Raw genomic sequence first — 22,515 nt, forward strand, 5'->3', positions numbered from 1 at the left:
TGTCCTTCATTCATGCCCATCTTTCTTTCAAAATACTTATACGGGCCCTCAACACTGCAGTACTCTCCTCCGCCTTTCTCAATTACCTGTCTCTGCACTACAATCACCTCTCCCCATGACACAATGGCTTTGGGCATGCAAGAGTTAAAAATCCCCCACATTTCCTGCGGGTGTAAATGGTCACTGCCCATTAACGTAGCATCTTCTTGTGACTCATTTCAAAAGGTACTTTTCTTTATACACCCTTGGCCCCAGCTGACAAGTTTTATCTGGAACTCTCAGGAACCAGTCAGTTTTTCACATCATTTAGCCAAACCAACTGCAAGTTTTCCCACTTTTCCCATTTGAAAACTTTTCCCTGATATAACTATGACACCCTTTAAATCAAATGCTGCAAAGAGAATAGGACGGTTCCATTGAAAAAGCTACTGGGTCCCAAAAGTTGCTTGCCAATTTCAATATCATATTACATTATTCAACTGTTCAAAAAAAAAAAAAAAGGGTTCTTGATCCAATAAACCCCACATTTCTATACAGTATTTGCAAAACTTTTATAAAGAGAACTGCCAGTACAGTTTTTAAATTTTGTTTTAAAATAGTAATAATTAAAAAATTGCTTCAGGATTAAGAAATTTTATGCCAACACCCAGTCCAGACTGAATTATTAGCACCAAGTAACAAACCACTGACAACAAAGTTGGATAACAGAAGCGCTGGCAGAACCTTAAACAAAGTGACTAAGAGGTTCAGTAAACGACAGTAAAAAAAAAAAAAATCTAATTAGCTAACTACTTTGTCATAAAAATGACAAATTAAAGTCTGCTGGACAACAGCCTTACTATATTTTTGATTTCAGTATTCTCTCCTTATTTTTAACTAAAATTGAATTAAGTCCTCTAGGTATCTGGAGTGAATTAGAGTCTTCATGCCTGCCAAATTTGATTACAATACAGTTTTTCACTCCCATAGTATCTTATCTGGAGAAAATGAAAAGGCAAACAGATGCAGAGTAAGTGACTTGGCTTCACTTTATCCTTCTTCGTCAAAAGAAATGATAGCAAAAATTACAAGTGCAGTATCTGGAGTTAAATTAATGTAATTCCAGTTGTAGAACAATGGCCCGTATCATGAATAAATCCCCAGTTAAGCCTTACATTGTGCATAAATAAAACAAACTTGGCTCTGAGAGAGATCAGAAACTACCTGGCAAAATGTTTGAATTTTCAAATTACTTTAAGAATTTCATGTTAAAATTCTCCGAGAATTGAAATTTAAATAATCTTGATAAAGCTACTAGCAAGCAGTGGAAAAAAAAATAGACATTTTATACTCACTTTGCACAATTGTGAATCAGAAAGGGATGCAGCAGCAAATTGTATAGAAACAAAAATTACTTTAGATACAGACACATTTTGCATTATTTAAATATCCTCCCTTAAGCCGAAATTGTTAAATATTTGGAATATTTTTGCATTTTATACTGTGAAATCACAAATTAAAAAATATCGTTCTAAAGCTAGTCACAGGATGTGGGTTTTTCCTGTTGTTACTTTATCATCAGAAGATTACTTTCAGATTTTCTGGGACTGGACCAACTCTTGAGCATGAATGAACTGAATGAAGTCTAAAAACTGACCATTGATAAAGTTTATGTAACTTTAAACATAATTACTGCGTATGTTAATATATTTGGGGGGGGGCAGCAGGGGAAAGGGTGCCAATGTTGGTGTGTACAAGAAAAATTCAGAAAAAAATGGATGTCTGCCAAATATTGAAACATATTGTCCAGAAAAATAACCGATTGTAAAGAACATCCTCTCTTCTTATATAACTTACCAGATGTTGTCAAACTGATTTAAAAAAAAAATACAACAAGCTTATGAGTCATAGGGTGCAACCACAGTTGAAAAAAATGTTTATTGGCTCTTTAATTAAAGCACATTGTGAAACCTGGAATAAACATTATTATTAAAGTAAGAGATATCTATAGAAATATAAGAATGCTCTTTTAAAAGTCTCTGCACATTTAACGCAATCCTTCTGTGCAGAAACTGAAATCAGCATTAATCAAAGAAATATACTTTACTGAACAGTTCAGTCAGTGGTGTACGTCCACAGACAGTATTGTGGAATCAGATTATTAAAGAAAGTCATTGGAAATGAATTCTTCATATGAAATTGCTTTATGCAGACAGAAAGAACAATGCATTGGTTAGGTGTGGAGAGGCAAGTGAGATGTCTGGACATGTTCATTGGAATAAAATTCAAGTATGAAATTAGGAGGGACAATACCTTTTAGCTCACAGTGATTACATGTTCAATTGAAATTTACCTAGTGATTTATAACAATTTTAAATGCCGCAATTGTGCAGGATTTCTATAATGAAAAGATATAAAATATAGTTTATATAAACACACAACCTCTGACCAGCAAGTAAATTCTGTGATAGAGTCCTAACTCTGAAAACAATGCTTAGACAGAATGTAGTCTTGTTAAAGGAAAAAGCACACTTCTTTTCTGCTAACTTTGTTTGCATTCTTTTCAAATTCATTGTTAGAACAATAACTGAGCAAGAAAAGTGAACTGCACTTGTTTATTCCGCAAGTTTCCCAGAATATATTCTCCACAAAACCAACATGCATCTCTCAAATTCCAGTGAATCAATCTCTTCTGTTACAGTGACAATTCCTACGTGTTACTAATTTTGATCTTGCAATCAATGACTTTTTATATAAAAACAATTTCCAACAATCTGGATTATTTCCATTTTAAATACTTGCGCTCAGTATTTAGCAAATCATGTTTTAGTGTGTTTTTAACTAAGATAACACATTTTACATAATATTTACAGTAACTCTAGAACTGAGCCTAACCATGCTTAGCTATCAAATATCCCAATACTAGTAAACGTATAGAATAAAATGAGATGCAACTCCCTTTACCACTTTCTCCCTTGGAATAGCTGGGTATAGTTTGTTTTCTTTTGCAAACTGAAAAAGAATATTAAATGCAGGAAAGCCTTTTTCAACAAGAATCCATATGAACATAAAGACAGGTTTCAGAGTAGCAGCCGTGTTAGTCTGTATCCGCAAAAAGAAAAGGAGGACTTGTGGCACCTTAGAGACTAACCAATTGATTTGAACATAAGCTTTCGTGAGCTACACGCATCCGATGAAGTGAGCTGTAGCTCACGAAAGCTTATGCTCAAATAAATTGGTTAGTCTCTAAGGTGCTACTAGTACTCCTTTTCTTTTTATGAACATAAAGAAATTGTTGAGGCAGGGAGGGGGAAGTGCTAAAACATTTTCCTTCCACCCCCCAATAATTCCTATGATTATACTATTTTGTATCATTAACATACTGGATTTTATCCAGTTAAGAAAAGTTTATGCCACAGGTTATGTACATAGGGTATGTTTAGATTACTAATTCAAATACAACTTTTTAAAGGGCTGTTAACGGGTGTGCAAAAATACTGAAGCAGTAAAAAAATCAAACAACTGTGTAATCTAATAAGTGTTCTTACTGTTTCTTTATTAGTTTAAAGGAAACTAGAGCCTAGTAACAATATACCTCATACAATTCAAAACAAAGCAGTTGTTGTTATAGTTATTTACTTGGCATTTGCTTCCTTCAGGAAGTTATTGAGAACAGCTGTATGCAGCACATAATTACATTTTCCAAAGTAATACAACAGGTAAATTAACAAACTTCTTTCAAAAACGCTGTTTAAGGAAAACAGAAAGTCTCTAGAGTCTGCAATATTTATGATGCTGACTTGTTTTTTTAGGATAATGAGTTGTTGTTATAAATGTTTACTGTTTTTATAGTAGGGCTCTTCTAAACAGTTATTTCTGCATTCCTAAATAGGACAATTCTCTATAGAAATGTCTTAACTTTGTAAAAATTTTACGAAAACCAAACTTATATTGGAATAACTGCCAGGCAAACATTAAACTTTTGTACTTTATTATTTTTAATTATGGAAATATGCCCTTGAAAACATTGTTAATTCTGTGACTTATGTCCCATACAAATAAAAGGATGCAGTTTAGAAACTGAAGCCTCACCACCATTGTTTTCTTTCAATTAAAATTCAGTATATTAAACACAGTTGAGTACATCCATACATATATGACACACCATTATCACCACATCTCGAAAGTTCAAATCAAGAGAGTGTCCTCTAAAGGTTTATTTCATAACATCATTAAGATTCAGTGTACACTGTAGTTCAAAATATTCTAATGGAGCAGATAATAGTGGTCTGTCAGAAATACACAAACTCATTTGAAACCTAACAGTGTATGAATTAAAACTGAACATTAGAGTTGGATTTTATTTGAACTAAAGTGATGCTGAACTTTCTGGTTAATACATTTTTGCAGCATTACAAAATCAAATTTAAAACACAATGTAAAGTTATGGCTGAGCAACTGTATATGACATTCCAAGGTATACAAACTGTAAAAATGACAAATGATTTAGTGTGACTGACTAAATGTAGAAAAGGTGTATTCACAAGTTTGTAGGAAGATAAGTTATTAGTCACAAGACACAGTATGTTGTAATTTAAAAGCCCAATGCTTCATATTTAGAGAAGAGCACTCACTTTTGAATACCAAAGTCAATATCCTTAGAGGAAACCACTTTTTATACTGAGATGAAAGAAACATAAGTCTACTAAATTAGTTTTCAGGGAGACGTTTCAAGGATTGTAGTCCAATTTCTAGTTCACTGAATTTACAGATCTTCAGGCTAGGATGCTACTACTTCAGACTTTGTATTTTCCTTTGCCGTTGTCATTGATAACACATATGTGCTGAAACAACACAACACAGATTGCAACAGTATAATTAATTATTGAATTGTCTTTAATCAGAAATATATTTGATTTTGACCAGCTAAATGGTCTAGTGATTAGTACTCTGCACTTTAGAGACCTAGATTTGAGTCATGATCCCAATTTCTCAGGCTGTGTTTACACTAGGAATTTTTGGACTAATTCCCAACTGGTGAAGCTCCACTACTGGTAGTACCAGTAGAGGTGCTAGACAAGTCTCAGGCCTCTTATCACTGATTCACTGAGAACAGGGATAGAAGACACAGTAGTAAAACACCTCAGCTATCCGAGCCGTATCTACATTACATCTTCCACTGTTTGAGCTTCACTTATTGGGAATTACAGATCTGAAAAATCCTAGTATAGTCAAGACGTCACTCTTCAGGCTCACAGAAGATGGTAGTGTGGCAGAAGTGACTCATTCAGCTCTTGGGAGGTGGGGGGAAGAGATCTCAAGAGAAGGGGGAGGAAAGAATTGCTCACAATGATAAACAATGACTCCTCTAGGAATGGTGTCTGAGGTTCTAAAGGGAGTTCTATTTAGTGCTCTTCTGCTGGAAGGACCATGGCCATAACATAAAGCCTCAAGGGAGAGGAAAATAACAGGCTCTTCAAGGCTCCAACAAACTGAAAAATATATCTTGTTTATAGCTGAAAACACTTACATTTAGATCTCTGAAGTGCTCGTTGTAGTCTAAGGCATAACCTACCACAAATAAATTTGGAATTTCAAATCCATAATCTATATGGGGAAAAATAAATAGTATAAAAGTAAATATCCATTAAACAAACAATAAAGCTACTTAATGTACTAGTTCTCTTAATAAGAAAACGTATACATACAGAGCCAAATTCTGGCTATGTTAACTTTTGGCCCTTAGAGAAGTACAAATCATTATTACTTATGTGAGATTTAATTCTGGTCAGTTGTGGCCCCATGCCACAGATTATTTGGGTCTGGAGCACGAATGATCTGTGCCAACGGGCGGGAGGAGATGATACACAGGGGCAGTTGTCAAATCAGTGGCATAATACACTGCAATTTTGTAGCCCTATTATCTTGCCCTAAGATATCTCTCTGTGGTTCCAGGTGTGGAAGGAGCCAGAATCAAGGCAGAAAAGTTCTGCCCAAGTTGGGTTGCAGCTTCTTAAGCATGAATGTGTAAAGCCAATCTATACTTCATTACAGAGGAAACAAAGAAAGATTCTTTTTAGTGAATAATTCATAGGTAATAATTTATAGCCCTATATATGGGTCTATGTATTCTCTTTTGGGAACAGCAAATATTATTATATTACAATAGCATCAAAAATGTGCCAGGTGCTGTATAAACTAAGTGCCAGGTGCTGTATAAACTAAGACCCCGTCCTGCAACGAGTAAAGCACATGCCTAAATTTAAGTATGTGAATAGACACATTAAGTGAATGAGACTATTCACATGCTGAAAGCTAAATGCAAGTGTAAGTCTTTGTACGTGTGGCGTTTAGTACAGGATCAGCCCCATACAGGAAGATCTAGACCCTGCTCCAAATTGCTCACAATATAAAAAACAAGGCCAGAATCTTCAAGACACACAAACAGGTGGGCATACAAATGTTACATACACACAAACAAGAGGGTTTGCACCTATTAATGTCTGTGGATAAACTACCTCTGGAAGAGCAAATACAGCTAACTGGAAGCACAACTGGAAGCACAAGCACTAGGGAAGATTTAAGGAGACAGTGACCCCAAATATTTTGTACTCTTGGGGTTAGTTCTCCAGCAGTACAAATTAATAAGAGAACAAATCATATCTGCTTCTTGTTACTTTTTACTTGAAGTTTGTCATATGCACATACCTTTTTTTAACAATATGTTAAAATACGTGTTTAAGTTGTTCCCTAAGCAAGTGTCTTATTGAAGATTATATTTTACTTACATATTTAACCATAGTGGGTCCCATGAAATATATACTTAATATCACGGCCCAAATTTCATACATCAAAAGAGAGTCAAGAAACCAAAATGATGTATAGAAAGAGCCTCAGGGTGGAATGACTTGGTCATAGACCAGGATACTATGCTAGAAACACAGGTCACAGCAGACATGCATTCTCCCTAGTGCAGTCCATGCCAGACCTCCAAGCATATTTCACCCCACAATAGCCTCCCTCTCCCCCAAATTCCAAACAAATATCCTCCCATGGACAGTGTCACACTTCCTCAAGACACTCACCTACCCTCTTTGCAAGATCTCTTCATTTCACCATCTACCTAGTGCAGGCAGACCCCCTTTCTTCTCCTTTTCCCGAATAAACAGACACCTACTCTCCTCCTCAGTAGCAAGTGCTGGTGGGTCTTCCCCATGCAGATCCAGCTCCCTCAAATTTTAGCTCACATGCCTATTATTCATTGTGTCCTTTACTCTAACGAACCTACTATCATGGTAGTAGCTTGGTTCCTCCCCTATCATCTTCCCCCTGATCGACCTTATTATTCATAGTGTGGTATCAGCATTTCAAAGAAGTGCATGCTGACTGACAGCAGAGCAGCAAACGGCAGACAAATGATCAGAGAAAGAAAAAAAGGAAATCATGTGCTTTTTTGGTAGGTTACTTATAATTATCACTGTCTATCAAATAAACAAACTAAGCTTTAAATAAGGATACTTGTTTTAACAAAATTGTTTTGTTATTGTCATCAAACTCAACAGCTTGCAAATAACGATGCTACAAAAGACATAACTTTCCGTTTAGAAGGAAACTGGTGGCTCTTTTAAGGACATAATGTGGGGTGGGAAGAAAAGGACTTGCTAACCCACACTGTTACCAAAGATAGAAGGGAAAGCACTTGCTTGTCATAGGTAAATTAATGATTTTCTCGTAAAGTTTTCAGCAGGGAACACAAGACTAAAAAAAACTGTTTAGGGTGTTAGTAGCCAGGGTATACTAATGAGGTCAGTCCTTCCAAACTGCAGCAGTCTCTATCATGACTATGCAGTCCCTAGTCTCACTGGCCAGGAGATTACTCACTGCAGAAGCTAAAACCCTGCACAGTGGTGGTAGAATAGCATACAATGCTACTGTTAGAGCTGTGTTAGATTATTGGATCATGATGTAAAGAAAATTCTCACAAGAGCACTTACAGTCAGGTCTGTACCCATCAGGTTGGGATGTTCTTTTCACCAACAAACTATCATTAAAAAAAAAGATTTTTTAATATAAAAAGTTGGATTTGTCTGGAGAACTTACATCAAAAAATATATTCATTTTCTCCAAATATCTCAGAACGGTAAGGATTCCCACTCCATTTCTGCTTCTCCTCTCTAGAATATCAATGTCCTCCTAGCAGAGAAGAGATGCATGCTTCCCTACAAAGTCCATCAGTGCCATCACTCTTTAAATAGCTAATGGGTTAACTGCAAAACAGTACAAAAGGATTTCTTCTCCTCTTCTCCACCCCCATCTTAGTGACTCAGACAGCTGTCTCTGTAGAGCTCCCAGAAAGATAGTGTAGTGCAACACGATTAAATCAGACTTGATCCTCCACAGGAAATCATGTTGTGCCACCATTAGAGTAACCATTTATTTTCTTTTAATAGTTAAACATGACTTCTGTGAATATTTTACTCACCTTGCCACCTTAATCATCTTTGGCTTGTATTTTTCTATGTTATTAAGCAGAGCCTTCATAGTCCTCCCAGTTCCAATAATATCCTTTGCAAAACATGAAAAATATATTAAGGAAAAAATAATCATGGAACAGGAAACTTGAGTAAAATTAGAACTCTTTCATATTTTTATTTCTGGGGAAATTATGGTTTTGTTTTCTTCCCCTAATGTACCGGAAGTAATATCCGGAAAAAGTTGGAGAAGCGGTTCAATTCTTTGAACGAGGCACCCTCCCCACTTGGATACAATTCAAGAGAAATACAAACCGGTTGGAGGATTGCCTGCTTTCTGCTAAATTCTGCCCTTGGATGCACTAGTGGGGATTCTGCTGACTTCAGTGGGCACTGCATACACATAACCATCAGATTTCTTATATCAAGCCCATGATCATAGTATCTCAGCACTTGTGCATCCAAGGACAAAATTTAGCCTTAAGAAGCATTTTCTCATGTAATCATAGAAATGTAGGGTTTGAAGGGACATCAAGAGGTTATCTAGTCCAGCTCTAAGACAGGACCAAAAATACCTAGACCTTCTCTGAAAGTTGTTGGTCTAATCCGTTCTTAAAAACTTCCAATGATGGAGATTCCACAGCCTTCCTTGGAAGCCTATTGCAGAGTTTTACTACTTTTATAGTTAGAAAGTTTTTCCTAATATCTAACCTAAAACTCCCTTGCTAGAGATTAAGCCCTTTATGCCTTGTCCTACCTTCAGTGGATATGGATAACAATGAATCACCATCCTCTTTATAACAATTCTTAATATATTTGAAGACTATTTCAAGTTCCACATTAGTCTTTTTTCATAAGACTAAACATGCCTTTTTTTTTTAACCTTTCCTCATAGCTCAGCTTTTCTACACCTTTTATCTTTTTTTTTGTAGCTCTCCTCTGGACTCTCTCCAATTTGTTCACATCTTTTTTAAACTGTGGTGCCCAGAATTGGACATAGTACTCCAGCTGAGGCATCACCAGTGTCAAGTACAGCGGGACAGCTACCTTCCATGTTTTACATAGGACACTCTTGATAAGACATCCTAGAATAAGAACCCCTTTTCACAACTGCATCACATTATTGGTTCATAGGCAATTTGTGATCCACTATAACACCCAGATCCTTTTCTGCAGTGCTACCAGATAACCAATTATTCCCCATTTCGTATCTATGTATTTTATTTTTCATTCCTAAGTTAAATACTTTTTACTTTATTGAATTTCATCATGCTAATTTCAGACCAATTCTCCAATTTGTCAAAGTTGTTTTAAATTCTAATCCCATCCCCCAAAGTGCTTGCAACTCCTCCCAGCTTGGTGTCATACACAAATTTTATATGCATACTCTCCACTCCAAGTCATTAAAGTTAATATTCAATACTACCAGACCAAGGGCAGACTCCTGTCGGATCCCACTTAATACATCCTCCCAGTTTGACAATGAACCAGTGATAACTGCTCTTTGAGTATAGTTTTTCAACCAGTTATCTACTCTCCTTATAGTAAATTCATCTAGACCATATTTCCCTAGTTTGCTTATGAGATGGTCATGTGGGACTGAGTCGAAAGCCATTCCAAAATCATGATGTACAATATCTACCCATTTTAATATAATTTGCTGTAGATTTTTTTTATCCTTTAGGAAAGTGTGGGGCTAAACCAACCCGATTACAGAACGGGCCTCACCTGAGAAGAATCAGGCAATTCTTGTGTAAAAAGGACCCACGGTTAAGTAGCGATAAAGCCCAGAGGGGGAAAGAGCTGGAGGGAGGTTCCTATAAAGGCAGGAAGCTCAGAGCAGGAAGTGGCCCAAAGTCAGCAGGGGAAAGTGCTCCAGGCAGGAAGGCCTGGGAGAAACCCTGATAGAACTTGCTGCCCCAGAGAAAGTGGAAGTCTCTGTTGTGTTAAGACATTTTTGGACTTTTAGTTTTGGACAACTGAGACCCCGGATGGGGAGGACCAAAGACTGAGACCGGGCTGACTGGATGGGTTATTAAGAAAGATACCACCACAGCACTGGATGACTGTTGGCAGGGAGTGTTAACACAGTGAGATAGCCGCAATGCCAAGCCTGGCCATGTGGGGTTCCCTAGTATCGGGGGGACTGTATAATCACTGTTGAAGAAACAAGTGCTACACAATACCAAGGATCCTGCTTTATTATTCATACAATCAATGGATCTCTTTACTTTTTGATTTTTCCTTTCACACTGACAAATTCAAAATCCTGCCCACTATTAAATTCCCTCATGTCACCTTCCATGCTGCTTACCCTCATAACTCTTCCCCTCATGGGCAGCCTTAGCTGGTATGCTAATCACATACGGATGTGTTTACAAATATGGCCTATGTGGCTTTCTTCCCTGTAACGTATATGCTACATTTAAAGATAACTACAGATACAGACAGAGCTTTTGAAGTTCCTTCCAGCTGATATCTGCTTTCCACCACCTCTCTCTCTCAAGATCACTGCTTCAAGCTAGCCACTTTCCTTTGAAGTGCTGGCATGATGGAACACTCCAGAATGAACAGAGCTGATAATCAGTCATGGTCACTTCAAAGAAAGACAGTCTGAACCAGTCTGTGAACAAGCCATACACAGCATTGAAGCCGTGAGGGATATCCAGGACCATATCATTTTACCAGTTCCATCCCAAAGCCATGCAATCAGGGAGCTTAGGACAGCCTCTACTGTCCCCCAAACTACTGAACCACTAGCAGAAGAAAGCAGCAATTTGTGAGGACATCAATCAAAAAAGAGCAGGTGATGCAGCCAGGAAGTTTCCTGGGCACAAGAGACTGGATCCTGCACTAACCCGTGAGAGCAGCACAAATATGGTGTCATCAGTAAGCCTATCCGAGGTGGTGGAGGGGTCAACACCCAAATAAAATGCTTCCTTTCTTTATTGCCCTCCCACATCGTGAAGGGTGAACATTACCACTGACAGTATTTTAGGACTTTATTATCTATGTATAATATTATATGACTAGCCACTTTACCTCCACAATTAACACACTCTGAAACAAAACAAAAGAAACTCAGTTATACAGGATTGTATACAAGAAGTAATGCAAAATGAATCATAATACATGCTAATTAAAATAAATAAGCATTTATAAAAAATAAACGTTAAAGCTAAATTAGGGCCCTTGTGCAGCTGTGCAACAGGTTGGGGCAGAAACAGCCTCCGTATTATTTTATGGCCTGAATAAGAGACAGCCCCAATTGCAGGCACAGCATTCACAGGCTATTGCCCTCCCCAACTGTGTGACAGGCAGCAGAGCTCGTCATCTACGCACGAAGGGGTATAGCAGCAGGTAGTGCAATTAGATGGGAGAGATTCAACTGGGAGTATTGTGCTCAAAAGCTGTAGTAGGCTGTTCATAATATAGCCAAAGATAAATATTCTGAATACTATGTACTAGTGAGAAATTAGTCGTTGAAAGCTTCCAGTCTCCTAAACATAAAAAAAATTTGCTTTAATCTTTTTTTTTTTTAAAGGCACATAACATTTGTCCTCAGAAATGTCAACCTTTATATAATCATGTCACCTGAGGTCACTCAGGTTTATAAGTGTCTTGTAACGGAGGTGACAGAAATATGGATTACGAAAGCTTGTTCTTTAAGAAATATCAGAGATGCTATATTTTATATCTAAATTGATACATCATATATACATAATACACATAAAAACTATGTTAAAAGAACATTGTTAAGGTTGAAAAGTCAAGTACCCAAGAGTTAAGAAATGCACAGGCAACCTTAATGCTAGCAACTTTAATTCTGCCCCCTTTCAGATATGCATTATTGTTATGCTGGGGGTTGGCATGAGGCTGTTGGGCATGATGGTCATCTTGCATTTAAGCTAAATGAGGGAATACTTAAATGCCCATTTCTTTAGTGATAGCTGAAACAATGGAAAACCACTGCCTAAGGAATAAATTGCATGCAAGCTTGGGTGGCTGGACCATGTAGATTAAGGGTTTTCCTGGGAGTCTGATAATGTGTATGGGGGGGAACTGATTTGATTGCATCGGTGTGTCTGCCAGCAGAAGCCGACAAAGAAGGCAGCAGAAAAGCTAAAGAGGCAAGAAAAGCACTTGATAATATTGCTCTGAAAGAGTGAATAGGGAATTTTTTTTGGCAGAGTGCTGGTTAGTAATAGGCTTCTAACTGTGAGCAGAGAAACTAACTCCTATTGTTAGATTTCTTACTGCTTTCAGGGAAACAGGATTTAGTGTATATACTCTGTAAATAAACAACACTGTATAAAAAATACACAATTTTATTATCAATTTCTACACCTAATGGAAACAACCTGTAAGACCCTGAGTATTGGCTAAGCCAGTGGTTTTCAAACGGTGGATCTCAACCCACTACTCGGTCACGGAATGTAAGGCACTGGGTTGCAGTGGCTCTGGTCAGCACCGCCGACCGGGCCGTTAAAAGTCCCGTCAGCAGTGCTGCCCGGGTAAGGCATGCTAGTCCCTACCTGTTCTGACACTGCGCTGTGCCCCTGAAGCGGCCAGCAGCAGGTCTGGCTCCTAGGTGGGGGGCCACGGGGCTCCGTGTGCTGTCCCGAGCACTGGCTCCACACTCCCACTGGCCGGGAACCAAGTGGGGGTGTGGCGCTCTGTAAATGAGTGTGCTCTAGTAGACACAGATTCGTCTGCTCATTTCTTCAAAACATGACCCCTTCTGCCTCATCCTTGTCCCAGTCTTGTCTCTTCTCCATTCTTAGCTCCTTGTCCTAGTCCCATTCTCATTGCCTACCCAGTCCCAGTCTCCACTCCTCAGGCCTCTCATCCCAATTCCTATCTCCTGGCACAGCCAATCATTTTCTCCGACTTTGGGCTCACTGAGTTTTAATTTCACCTCCACACTCCAAGTTTCTCTCAGCATGAACAATTTCAGCCTGAATGGTTAAAATTTGTACAAAGTTATAAGTAATTGAAAATAGGGTCTTAAAATGGGAAGGGTCAGGCAACCTACCAGCCTCACCTGTAACGGGGAGGGTGGGAGAGGGGGAGAGACACACACACACACACGCTCACTCAAAACGGTCACTCAGAAAAACTGCATCTCTAATGCTGGATTAACTGGAAAGTGCTAAATGAAATAATGTTTGGCACGAACATGACTAACACTTAGGGCTTGATTTGGAGAACAATTCCCACCAGTTGGAATTGTGAGTGCAAACTGAGGACATATCTGCTATTAAAATATCTTAGAATATAGTACTTTGTCATTCAAGTTCTAGTTCCACCAAAATCTACTTAATATTAATGTATTATTTTAATGGTTTTCTACTCCCTTTTCTCAGTATGAAATAGGACAGCAACAAAATGAATGATCGTATTAATGCCACATTTTAATCTGTTTTGCAGAGGAAACTGATGTTATACAACACCAATTAATACAAGAATAACTGCCTTTTTAGTGTAAATAACAAAATGGGTATTATATTGTGTTAATGCACAGTTAAGCTTACTTTTCTGCCTATTTTCCACATAGACCATCTGCGTAATGAAATCATTCTTCCTTCCTCTTTAAGTACTGCTTTGAATAGCTATGCTTGGATCAAAACAGTCTTTTCAATGAATCAAATCTCTATTTCTCTTTCATCATCAGTATGTTCAGCCATAGTGGAAAAGGAAACTCAGTCTTACAGAATGCTCTTCAGATTGCCAAATACTGGAAATAAAATATCCTAACTTACAATTCCCACAATTAAATTTTTTACAATTCAACAAAATATTAGAATCTTCAATATGGGCTACATTCTGCCCCAGTTATACCCCTGCAATCCCATTACACGTAATGGAGTTACAGAGACATAACAGGACAGAACTTTGTTCCTTATTTACAAAAAGAAATGAAATAAAACTACATTCATTTAAATGAATTGGTTAAACTATAAAAGTGTTACATTTCCAAATGTACAGCTAATACAGATTGTGTTCTTCTTCCATATAGAATCAGACCCCTTTTTCCAACAGCTTCTTAGTTGATGTACTACTTAGTTTTCTATTTAAAATTAACAAACCTTTCCAGTCAGCTTTGAAAGATCATCTCCTCCTATTATCTGCATATCTTGTGTAGACTGATCATTCTGAAAGAAGAAAGACAATACATCATTAAATACAATTTAAAAGTAAGTGTTAGAACAGAAAAAAATAAACAGTTTTGGATTCTTTGGCTCCTATAATTCCAATTACCATTATTTTTATGTCAAGTCTTAGTACTAGTATATGGCAGAATCATTCTATAAGCTTGTCTCTTTTGGCCTGACAATCTTCTCCTTAATAGATTTTTTTCTCAACTTGTCTCTATCTGCATGTGAGATTATTTATATTTCTGCTCTCACCAATATATACAAATATTAAGGGTATTTAATTTTTTTTTCCAGAGAAGTGATGTTCCCCTGTTCATTCTTTCTTATTCTGACTGGTGTGGAACAGTATCTTTGCCCTTAATGTGCCACATGCACCTCTTACAATAAGAAAAGGGAAAAAACCAGGAGAACATCATCACTTGATAAACACCTGTAGTGCATTTTCTTATTAGCAGAATCACTATGGATATAGATAGAACGCACCTATAGGTGTTACTGGTGATGAGTTCTAGCCTATTTAAGAACCAATGCACTTAATTTATTTTGAAAAATAAAAGGATGTATTGATTTTACAGACATCCCTGTCTACATGTGTCTTAATCTCACATATAGGGAAATACAATTTAATCTTTTTTTAATGGATTCAAATGAAATGTGTCAGGTCAATTCAATAAAATGAATATTCTAATTCGGGTCAAACTGACCTGAAACAAAATATTTCATTTTGATTATACCATGGTAAATTTTGATTTTTGCGGAAATTGCATTTTTCATCAGAAAATCATTCAGATTGAAAATTTTCCAAGAAGCTGTAGTCAAAACCCTTTAATATCAGTAGTAAAGGACTGGACCACACAATCAGGACAGAAAATTAATTTTTGATGGAAGTGCACAGATGTCTTAAATGAGTAACACAGATTAAAGTAAAAAAACAAACCAAAAACAAAAAAGTAATTCTAGGCCTGCTGAGGAAGTACACTCTTCCCAATTAAAGAAAGAGAATAGGTAAGAAATAAAAATAATTGATAGAGTTTTTGCCAAGTCAGTACAGGCACTAAGCTAATACTGTATAATTTTATAATTTTAATCTAACTTTAAGAAACAGCTGCAGAACCAGTATTTTCTTAACGTGACCTAATTTATTAGTAACATCAGAAAACTGTACAGCTATGAAAAAATTACAAAATGTGCAACTTTTGAACATTTTTCTTATATTTTATCAACTTTTAAAAAGAAAACTATTTCCTTTAAAAAAATTTAACTTGTTAAAATCACATGACCATGATTTTAAAAATTGGTGCCTCCAATTCGGTTTCTAAGTCCATAATTAAACACCTGTATAGGTGTCCTGTTTTTCAAAAGTACTGGGTACAAAGATTGCAGGATACTCATCCGATATCCTCAGCTGGAGTTTACTAGAGAGACTTTATGTTATAAATTAGTGCAACACATCCCTTATCTGCAGTTCTTCACCATCAACAATATGGATATATTCCACTTAACCTTATAACCATTATATGCCTTGTGTGAGATTCTGTGGTGCACCTCAAAGAGAGGTATTTCTTGCAGTGCAGGTGGAGAGGAGCTATGATAGCTTCAACCCACTTTTGCACCCTCCTGATCTTAGGCTGGCATAATTCAGACTAAGTGCCTATCTAAATAACAGCAGCCTTCCTAGACTACCTTATGGATAACAATGTTTTCTAAACACTCCATAGTGCTACATGCTGCAGTCCCACCCACAAGACAGCCTTCTCACCCACAGCCTCACCCCTACATCAGGACATGTAAAAGAGGGCCCTCAGAAGACAGTCTTACAGCCGTCTTTGCAGTTCCTATGCTGGGAAAATTCTCCCCAGCTGGATTGGGGGCTTTTAAGATCCCCTTTATGCTGCTCCAGCCCCTTTACCCAGAGAAACAGGGACAAAGTGGGGAGAGGATTGCACCCCTTACATTTTTAAATAAAAAAGTTCAGTGCTTTTTTCTTAAAAAACAAAGTAAAAAAAAAAACATGCGTCCTAAGGAATTTTTTTTAATACTAAACACAAAATGGAAAAGATATAGAATGTGTTTTTCTATAAGTTCTTCATATGAAAAAATCATCAAAAACAAATAATAAACTATTTGGCCTAGAGCAAAATAGATTAGCCCTTAAAAATCAAGTGAACTGGTTGAAACAGCTATATAAGGCAAAGACATTGAAAATATCTGAAATGAACTAGAATTGTAATTGGAAATTTAATCACTCTTCTGGTTGCAAAAGCTGAGAAAGCCTTGTAATACACTATACAACTTTTCTGGAAAACTTAATGTAAACAAACTGCTCATCTGAAAATTAAATGAAAACACGGAAGATATTTTGGAGTCCTATCTGCACACTACTAAGGACTTGATTACTGAAAAAGATGGTTACCTTTCGTAACTCGAGTTCTTTGAGATGTGTTGCTCATGTCCGTTCCATTGTAGGTATATGTGCTTGCTACAAGCACTGGTGCTGGAAGTTTTTCCCTCAGTGGGATCTGTAGGGGACCGGCTCCGGTGCCTCTGGAGTGGTGAGCATATGCACCAGTACAAGGCATACTGCCGGCTCCCCACCTCAGTTCCTTCTTGCTGGAATTCCGACAGAGCAGAAGGAGGGCAGATCATAGAATGGACATGAGCAACATATCTCGAACAAAAACAGTTATGAAAGGTAATCCTCTTTTCTTCTTTGACTGCTTGCTTATGTCCATTCCATTGTAGATGACTCACAAGCAGTACCACCAGAGGCACATAGGAGTTCATCAACATGTTGATTGCAATATAGCTCTGCCGAAGCCAGCATCTTCTCTGGCATGCTGAGTGATGGCGTAATGCATCGTGAACGTGTGTACTGAAGACCATGCCATGGCCCTGCAGCTGTCCTGGACAGGGACATGCTCCAGGAAGGCAGCCAAAGACGCCTGTGCCCTTGTCGCGTGAGCCTTCGCTATCGGTGGTGGCACAGCCTGCGCCAACTCGTAACAAGTACAGATGCAGGTGGTGATCCAATTCGAAATCCTCTGAGAGGACACTGGAAGACCCTTTGTCCTGTCAGCTATCGCGATGAAGAGCTGGGTCGATCTGTGGAAGGGCTTGGTGCGCTCCAGGTAGAAAGCAATGGCACGCCTGACATCTAGAGTGTGCAGCCACCTCTCCTCATTGGTTGTGTGCGGCATTGGACAAAACGCTGGGAAGAAGATATCCTGGTTGACATGGAAGTGCAATACCACCTTTGGCAGGAAGGCCGAATGGGGCTGCAGCTGGACCTTGTCCTTGTAGTATACCATGTATGGGGGCTCCGAAGTGAGGGCTTTAATCTCGGAGACACGTCTCGCCAAGGTAATAGCTATGATGAATGCAACCTTCCACAACAACAAGTGGGAAGGGAACAAAAAGCCATAGGCTCAACGGGTGGACCCGTGAGCCTGGAGAGGACCAGGTTGAGGTCCCACTGGGGAACCGAGTCCCGGATCAGAGGAAAGAAAGAGTCTTTTAAGGCCTTTCAGGAACCTGATCGACATCTCATGCGAGAATACTGATCTACCCTGGATGCGAGAATGGAAGGCCAATATGGCTGCCAGGTGCACCTTGATCAAAGAGAAGGCGAGGCCCTGGTGCTTTAAGTGAAACAAATAATCCAGAATGGACTGCAGAGATGACTGGGTCGGGGGGATATTGTGCTCCGATGCCCAGCAGAAGAAATGCTTTTGTTTTGCCAGGTAAGTTGCTCTGGTGGAGGGCTTTCTGCTCTCCAAGAAAACCTGCTGTACCTGACTAGAGCAGGTTTGTTCCTCTTGATTCAGCCATGCAGCATCCAACCTGTGAGGTGGAGAGGGGCAAGGTTCGGGTGCAGAAACCAATCGTGATCCTGCGAGAGTAGGTCTGGGTGGCTGGGAAAATGGCCACAGGATTGTTATGAGCAGGTCCATGAGCATGCCAAACCAATGCTGGCGAGGCCATGCTGGGGCGATCATAATGACCTGTTCCTCATCCCTCTTGATTTTTGAGAGGGCTTTGCTGATGAGCAGAATTGGTGGGAAGGTATTCATCAGGTCTCCTGACCATGGACAGGAGAAAGGCAACGAAAGTGAGCCTCAGCTGAGGCACTGGAGAGAGCAGAACTGATGACACTTTCTGTTCTGTCTGGTGGCAAAGAGGTCCACTCGGGGAGCTCCCCACTGCCGGAAGAGCATTCTGACGACCTCTGAGTGGAGGGACGACTTGTGGCGAGAGAAGAAGGACCTGCTGAGGCGATCCGCCAGCATGTTCTGGACACCGGGGAGGTGCGAGGCTTCCAGGGTGATTACATGCTGACAGAGGGCCTCCTGGCACAGAGTCGACAAACGAGCTCCCCCCATCTGTTGACACACAACATGGAGGCCAGGTTGTCTGTCAACACCTGCACCATCCTACTGGACAGTTGGGGAAGGAAGACTCCACAAGCCAGACAGATGGCTCTGAGCTCCCTGACATTTATATGAAGTGTGAGCTCCTCTTGAGACCATAACCCTTGAGTTTGCAGTATACTGAGATGCACTCCCAAACCGAGGTCAGCCGCATCTGAAATCAGGGAGACTGTGGGTTGCAGGCTTGAGAACAGCACACCTTCCAACACCAGAATCGGGTCAGACCACCACTGCAGGGAGGTAAGTACCCATGGCGGGATCATGATGACCTTGTCTAGGTGATGTCTGGCCAGGGAGTAGACCGATGTCAGGCACATCTGGAGGGGGCGTAGTCTGAGTCTCACATGTCGGACAAAGTACGTGCATGCTGCCATGTGCCCCAATAATCTGAGACAGACCTGGGCAGTGGTGAGCAGGTGGGCAGTGACGCTGGCAATCAGATCTGACATTGCTCTGAACCTGGCCTCTGGCAGGAATGCTCTGGATTGAGTAGAGTAGAGTATCACTCCGATAAATTCTATCCATTGGACCAGGATCAACTTCGATTTTTGTTTATTTATCAACAGGCCCAGAGCTTGACAAGTGGCTCACAACGTCTCAATACGGTCTGTCTGTTCTGAAAACAGTGCGAGGCCATTGAATGGGAGGTCTTGAATGGATTGCTGAACCTCCACCGACAGGCCCGACGACTGCAATCAGGACACACACCTTATAGAAATGGCTGAAAGCATGATCCAGGCCACAGTTCTGCCCTCATTGAGGATAGCCATTGAGCATTCCTTTCTGAGCCTCTGGCATTGAGTCCACAAAGTTGGCCATGGATTGCCAGATATTAAAGTTAAAACGGCCAAGTAAGGCCTGATGGTTGGCCACTCTCAGCTAGAGGCTGTACGTAGAATAAATCTTTCTACCAAAGAGATCGAACCTCTTTGTGTCCTTATTCTTAGGTATCTATCCCGGTTGGCCCTGTCTATCATGCTCGTTGGCTGCCAACACAACCAGTGAGCTTGGGAGAGGGTGGCTATAAAGATACTCAAACACCTTGGCAGGGACATAGTATTTTCTTTCCGCCCACTTAGAGATGGGAGGCAGGGAGGAGGGTGTCTGCCACAGGGCCTTAGTAAAATTTTCACCACTCCCTCGTGTGCTGGCAATGCCATCTTGGAGGGGGCTGCTGCACTTAGCACATCGAACAGGGAGTCCGTGGGCTCCGCCAGTTCCTTGGCTTCCAGCCCCACATTTGATGCCACCCTATTCAAAAGCTCCTAGTGGGCCTTGCATTATCCTTGGGGACCATATGAGAGGGCCCCACTATCGCCTCATCTGGCGAAGATGATGATGAGGCAGGTACAGGTGGGTCTGCCAACTCCACCGCTTCTGCCTAGGGGAGCCTCAGCCAAATCTGGCTGTCCCTGGATAGTCTGTTCTGACTCCACGTCCGAGCCAGGGGGTGGGCAGGAGACTGTCGCTGACCATCTTTCAGATGCCCCTGAGACTGACCAATGCCCCTGTGATGGGTGGGGAAACTCCCAGGGGTTCCATAGTTGCCAGGGGGCCGGCCATGGCCCTGGGATCAAGGTCCCCTCTGGGCCACTAGAGGGGAATGCCAACGCCTCCGGTGGGCAGGTTCTCCTTCTCGCTGTCCTAGTCCAAGGAGGGTGAGACTTGTCTGGGGGACCAGGACGATACTGAGGCTGCCTGTCTACACCAATCCTGTCGGCTCTGTCCACAGACCTCCTTTGGGGACCTTGATTGGGGTGATGGCTCTCAGTGCTGCGACTCTAGTGACTGGTGGCAGTGTTTGGCAGATTGGCGATGGTACCCCGGTGATCGACGCCTCATGTTTAGACAGCAGTGTCACTTCGTTGACCAGGAGCGGGAATGGGAGCGAGAAGATCACAGTCTCGGAGACCAACAAGGTGCCTGTAGTGATCTGTAATGGCAATCCGGAGATGGGGCTCCAGGGACCGGCGTCTCGACCCTCCGGAATGGTGCTGTGGACTGGGAGAATGCCTTGGATGCTCTGGGCACTGGGAACTGGTGCCATGCCTCTGCAGGTCTGCGCCAGACGGCCAGTGATTGTCGCCGTGATCTCAAGGAATGCTGTCTAGAGTCCAGGGACAGATGCTGGGAACTCTGGAAGGTAAGCAGACCCACGTCCAGGGGCTGGTGGCATTGTTCAGGCGAGCGCTGGTGGAGCACCCCCTGTGGTGGGGAGCGGTGCCACACTGATGGAGACTACCGGAAGGGTGCCAGGGGAGGTTTACCCCTTGAATAGGGCACCTCAGTGGCCAGCTTGGCAGCAGCGGAAGGCACAACATGTCCTTAGCGGTCTGAAAGGCCTCTGGTGTGGACGGCACTGCCAGGTGTTGAGTGCCTCTGCTGCTTCCCAGGGTGGTGGCAGGGACTTGAATTGGGCTCGACAGCTCAATGGGAGTTGGAGCCTAGCCACCATTTGGTGGGTCTCTGCTCTCCTTTGGCTCTCTCCTTCCATTTACAAGACATAGGAGAACATCCCCTCTGGGTTTTGCTTTTTAGCCAGTACCAGGGATGTGGATCGGTGCCGGTCAGAGATCAGTGCCAGTGGCACGCTCCACATCGAGGCCGCGGTGCTTGGAGCAGAGTCCGATCTTGTTGGGTCCGTGGCTGGTGTGAGGGCCAACTCCATAAGGAGTCCTCTGTATCAAACATCCCACTCCTTCTTGGTCTGCGGCCTGAAGCTCTTGCAAATGCGACACTTGTCACCCATGTGGGTTTTTCCCTAAACACTTCACTGCGGATCACTGTCTGGCATAAGTTTTTTGTAACAATCACAAGGTTTGAAGCTCGGGACTGGGGCAGGCCCCGTCTGAAGGCTAAGTCCCATACAGGACTAACTATTTCTAACAACACTTAAGGAACTACTAACTATACAACTTTAAACAACTATATACAACAAATTCACTACTAGGTACAGTAGAGATAGGAAAGCTTGCAAAGGCAAGGAGACGTTCCAGCGTCATCACGGGCAGTAAGAAGGAACTGAGGGAGGGAGGAGCCAGCGGAGCCCCTTATACCAGTGCAGGCGCCACAGTAGGTCCCCGATGGATACCTAAGGTATCCCTATGGTCCCCTAAGGAAAAAACTTCAAGCACCGGTGCGTGTGGCGAGCACACACATGTACAATGGAATGGACATGAGCAAGCACTCGAAGAAGAACAAAGACTATATATGAAATTTTTGCAGGTTTTAAATTTCACATCACAATATGTCCATATGAACAGAAAGTAGCAATCTGGATTAAATCTTTCAATACCTGTTTTTATGATCCTTCCAGTATGGCATACAACTTCCAACAACCTCTTCAATGCTACACAACATAAAAAATTTCAAATAGGTTCCTGGGAAATTTTGAACCCTTGGAGATGGATGGAATATAAAACAAGCAATCTGCATAAGAAAGATATATTGCTATGATTTGAAGCAGCAAAATGCTACTTT

The 22,515-nt window shown here is 40.8% G+C and overlaps 1 protein-coding gene across 1 annotated transcript in view; it reads right to left on the minus strand.

Annotated features, from left to right (window-relative positions):
* Nucleotides 1-4,363: 4,363 nt before the first annotated feature.
* The window catches only part of PRTFDC1 (phosphoribosyl transferase domain containing 1), a 67,083-nt gene continuing 48,931 nt past the window's right edge, over nt 4,364-22,515 (minus strand). Inside the window, exons 4-9 of the mRNA XM_073329573.2 lie at nt 14,540-14,605; nt 11,493-11,510; nt 8,462-8,544; nt 7,974-8,020; nt 5,510-5,586; nt 4,364-4,823 (exon numbers count right to left, since the gene is read on the minus strand). Of these exons, the coding sequence (XP_073185674.1) occupies nt 4,776-4,823; nt 5,510-5,586; nt 7,974-8,020; nt 8,462-8,544; nt 11,493-11,510; nt 14,540-14,605 (339 nt within the window). The 3' untranslated portion in view covers nt 4,364-4,775. The remainder of the gene's footprint in view (nt 4,824-5,509; nt 5,587-7,973; nt 8,021-8,461; nt 8,545-11,492; nt 11,511-14,539; nt 14,606-22,515) is intronic.

The sequence above is a fragment of the Lepidochelys kempii genome, chromosome 2 (genome assembly GCF_965140285.1).
Source record: "Lepidochelys kempii isolate rLepKem1 chromosome 2, rLepKem1.hap1, whole genome shotgun sequence".
NCBI lineage: Eukaryota > Metazoa > Chordata > Testudines > Cheloniidae > Lepidochelys > Lepidochelys kempii.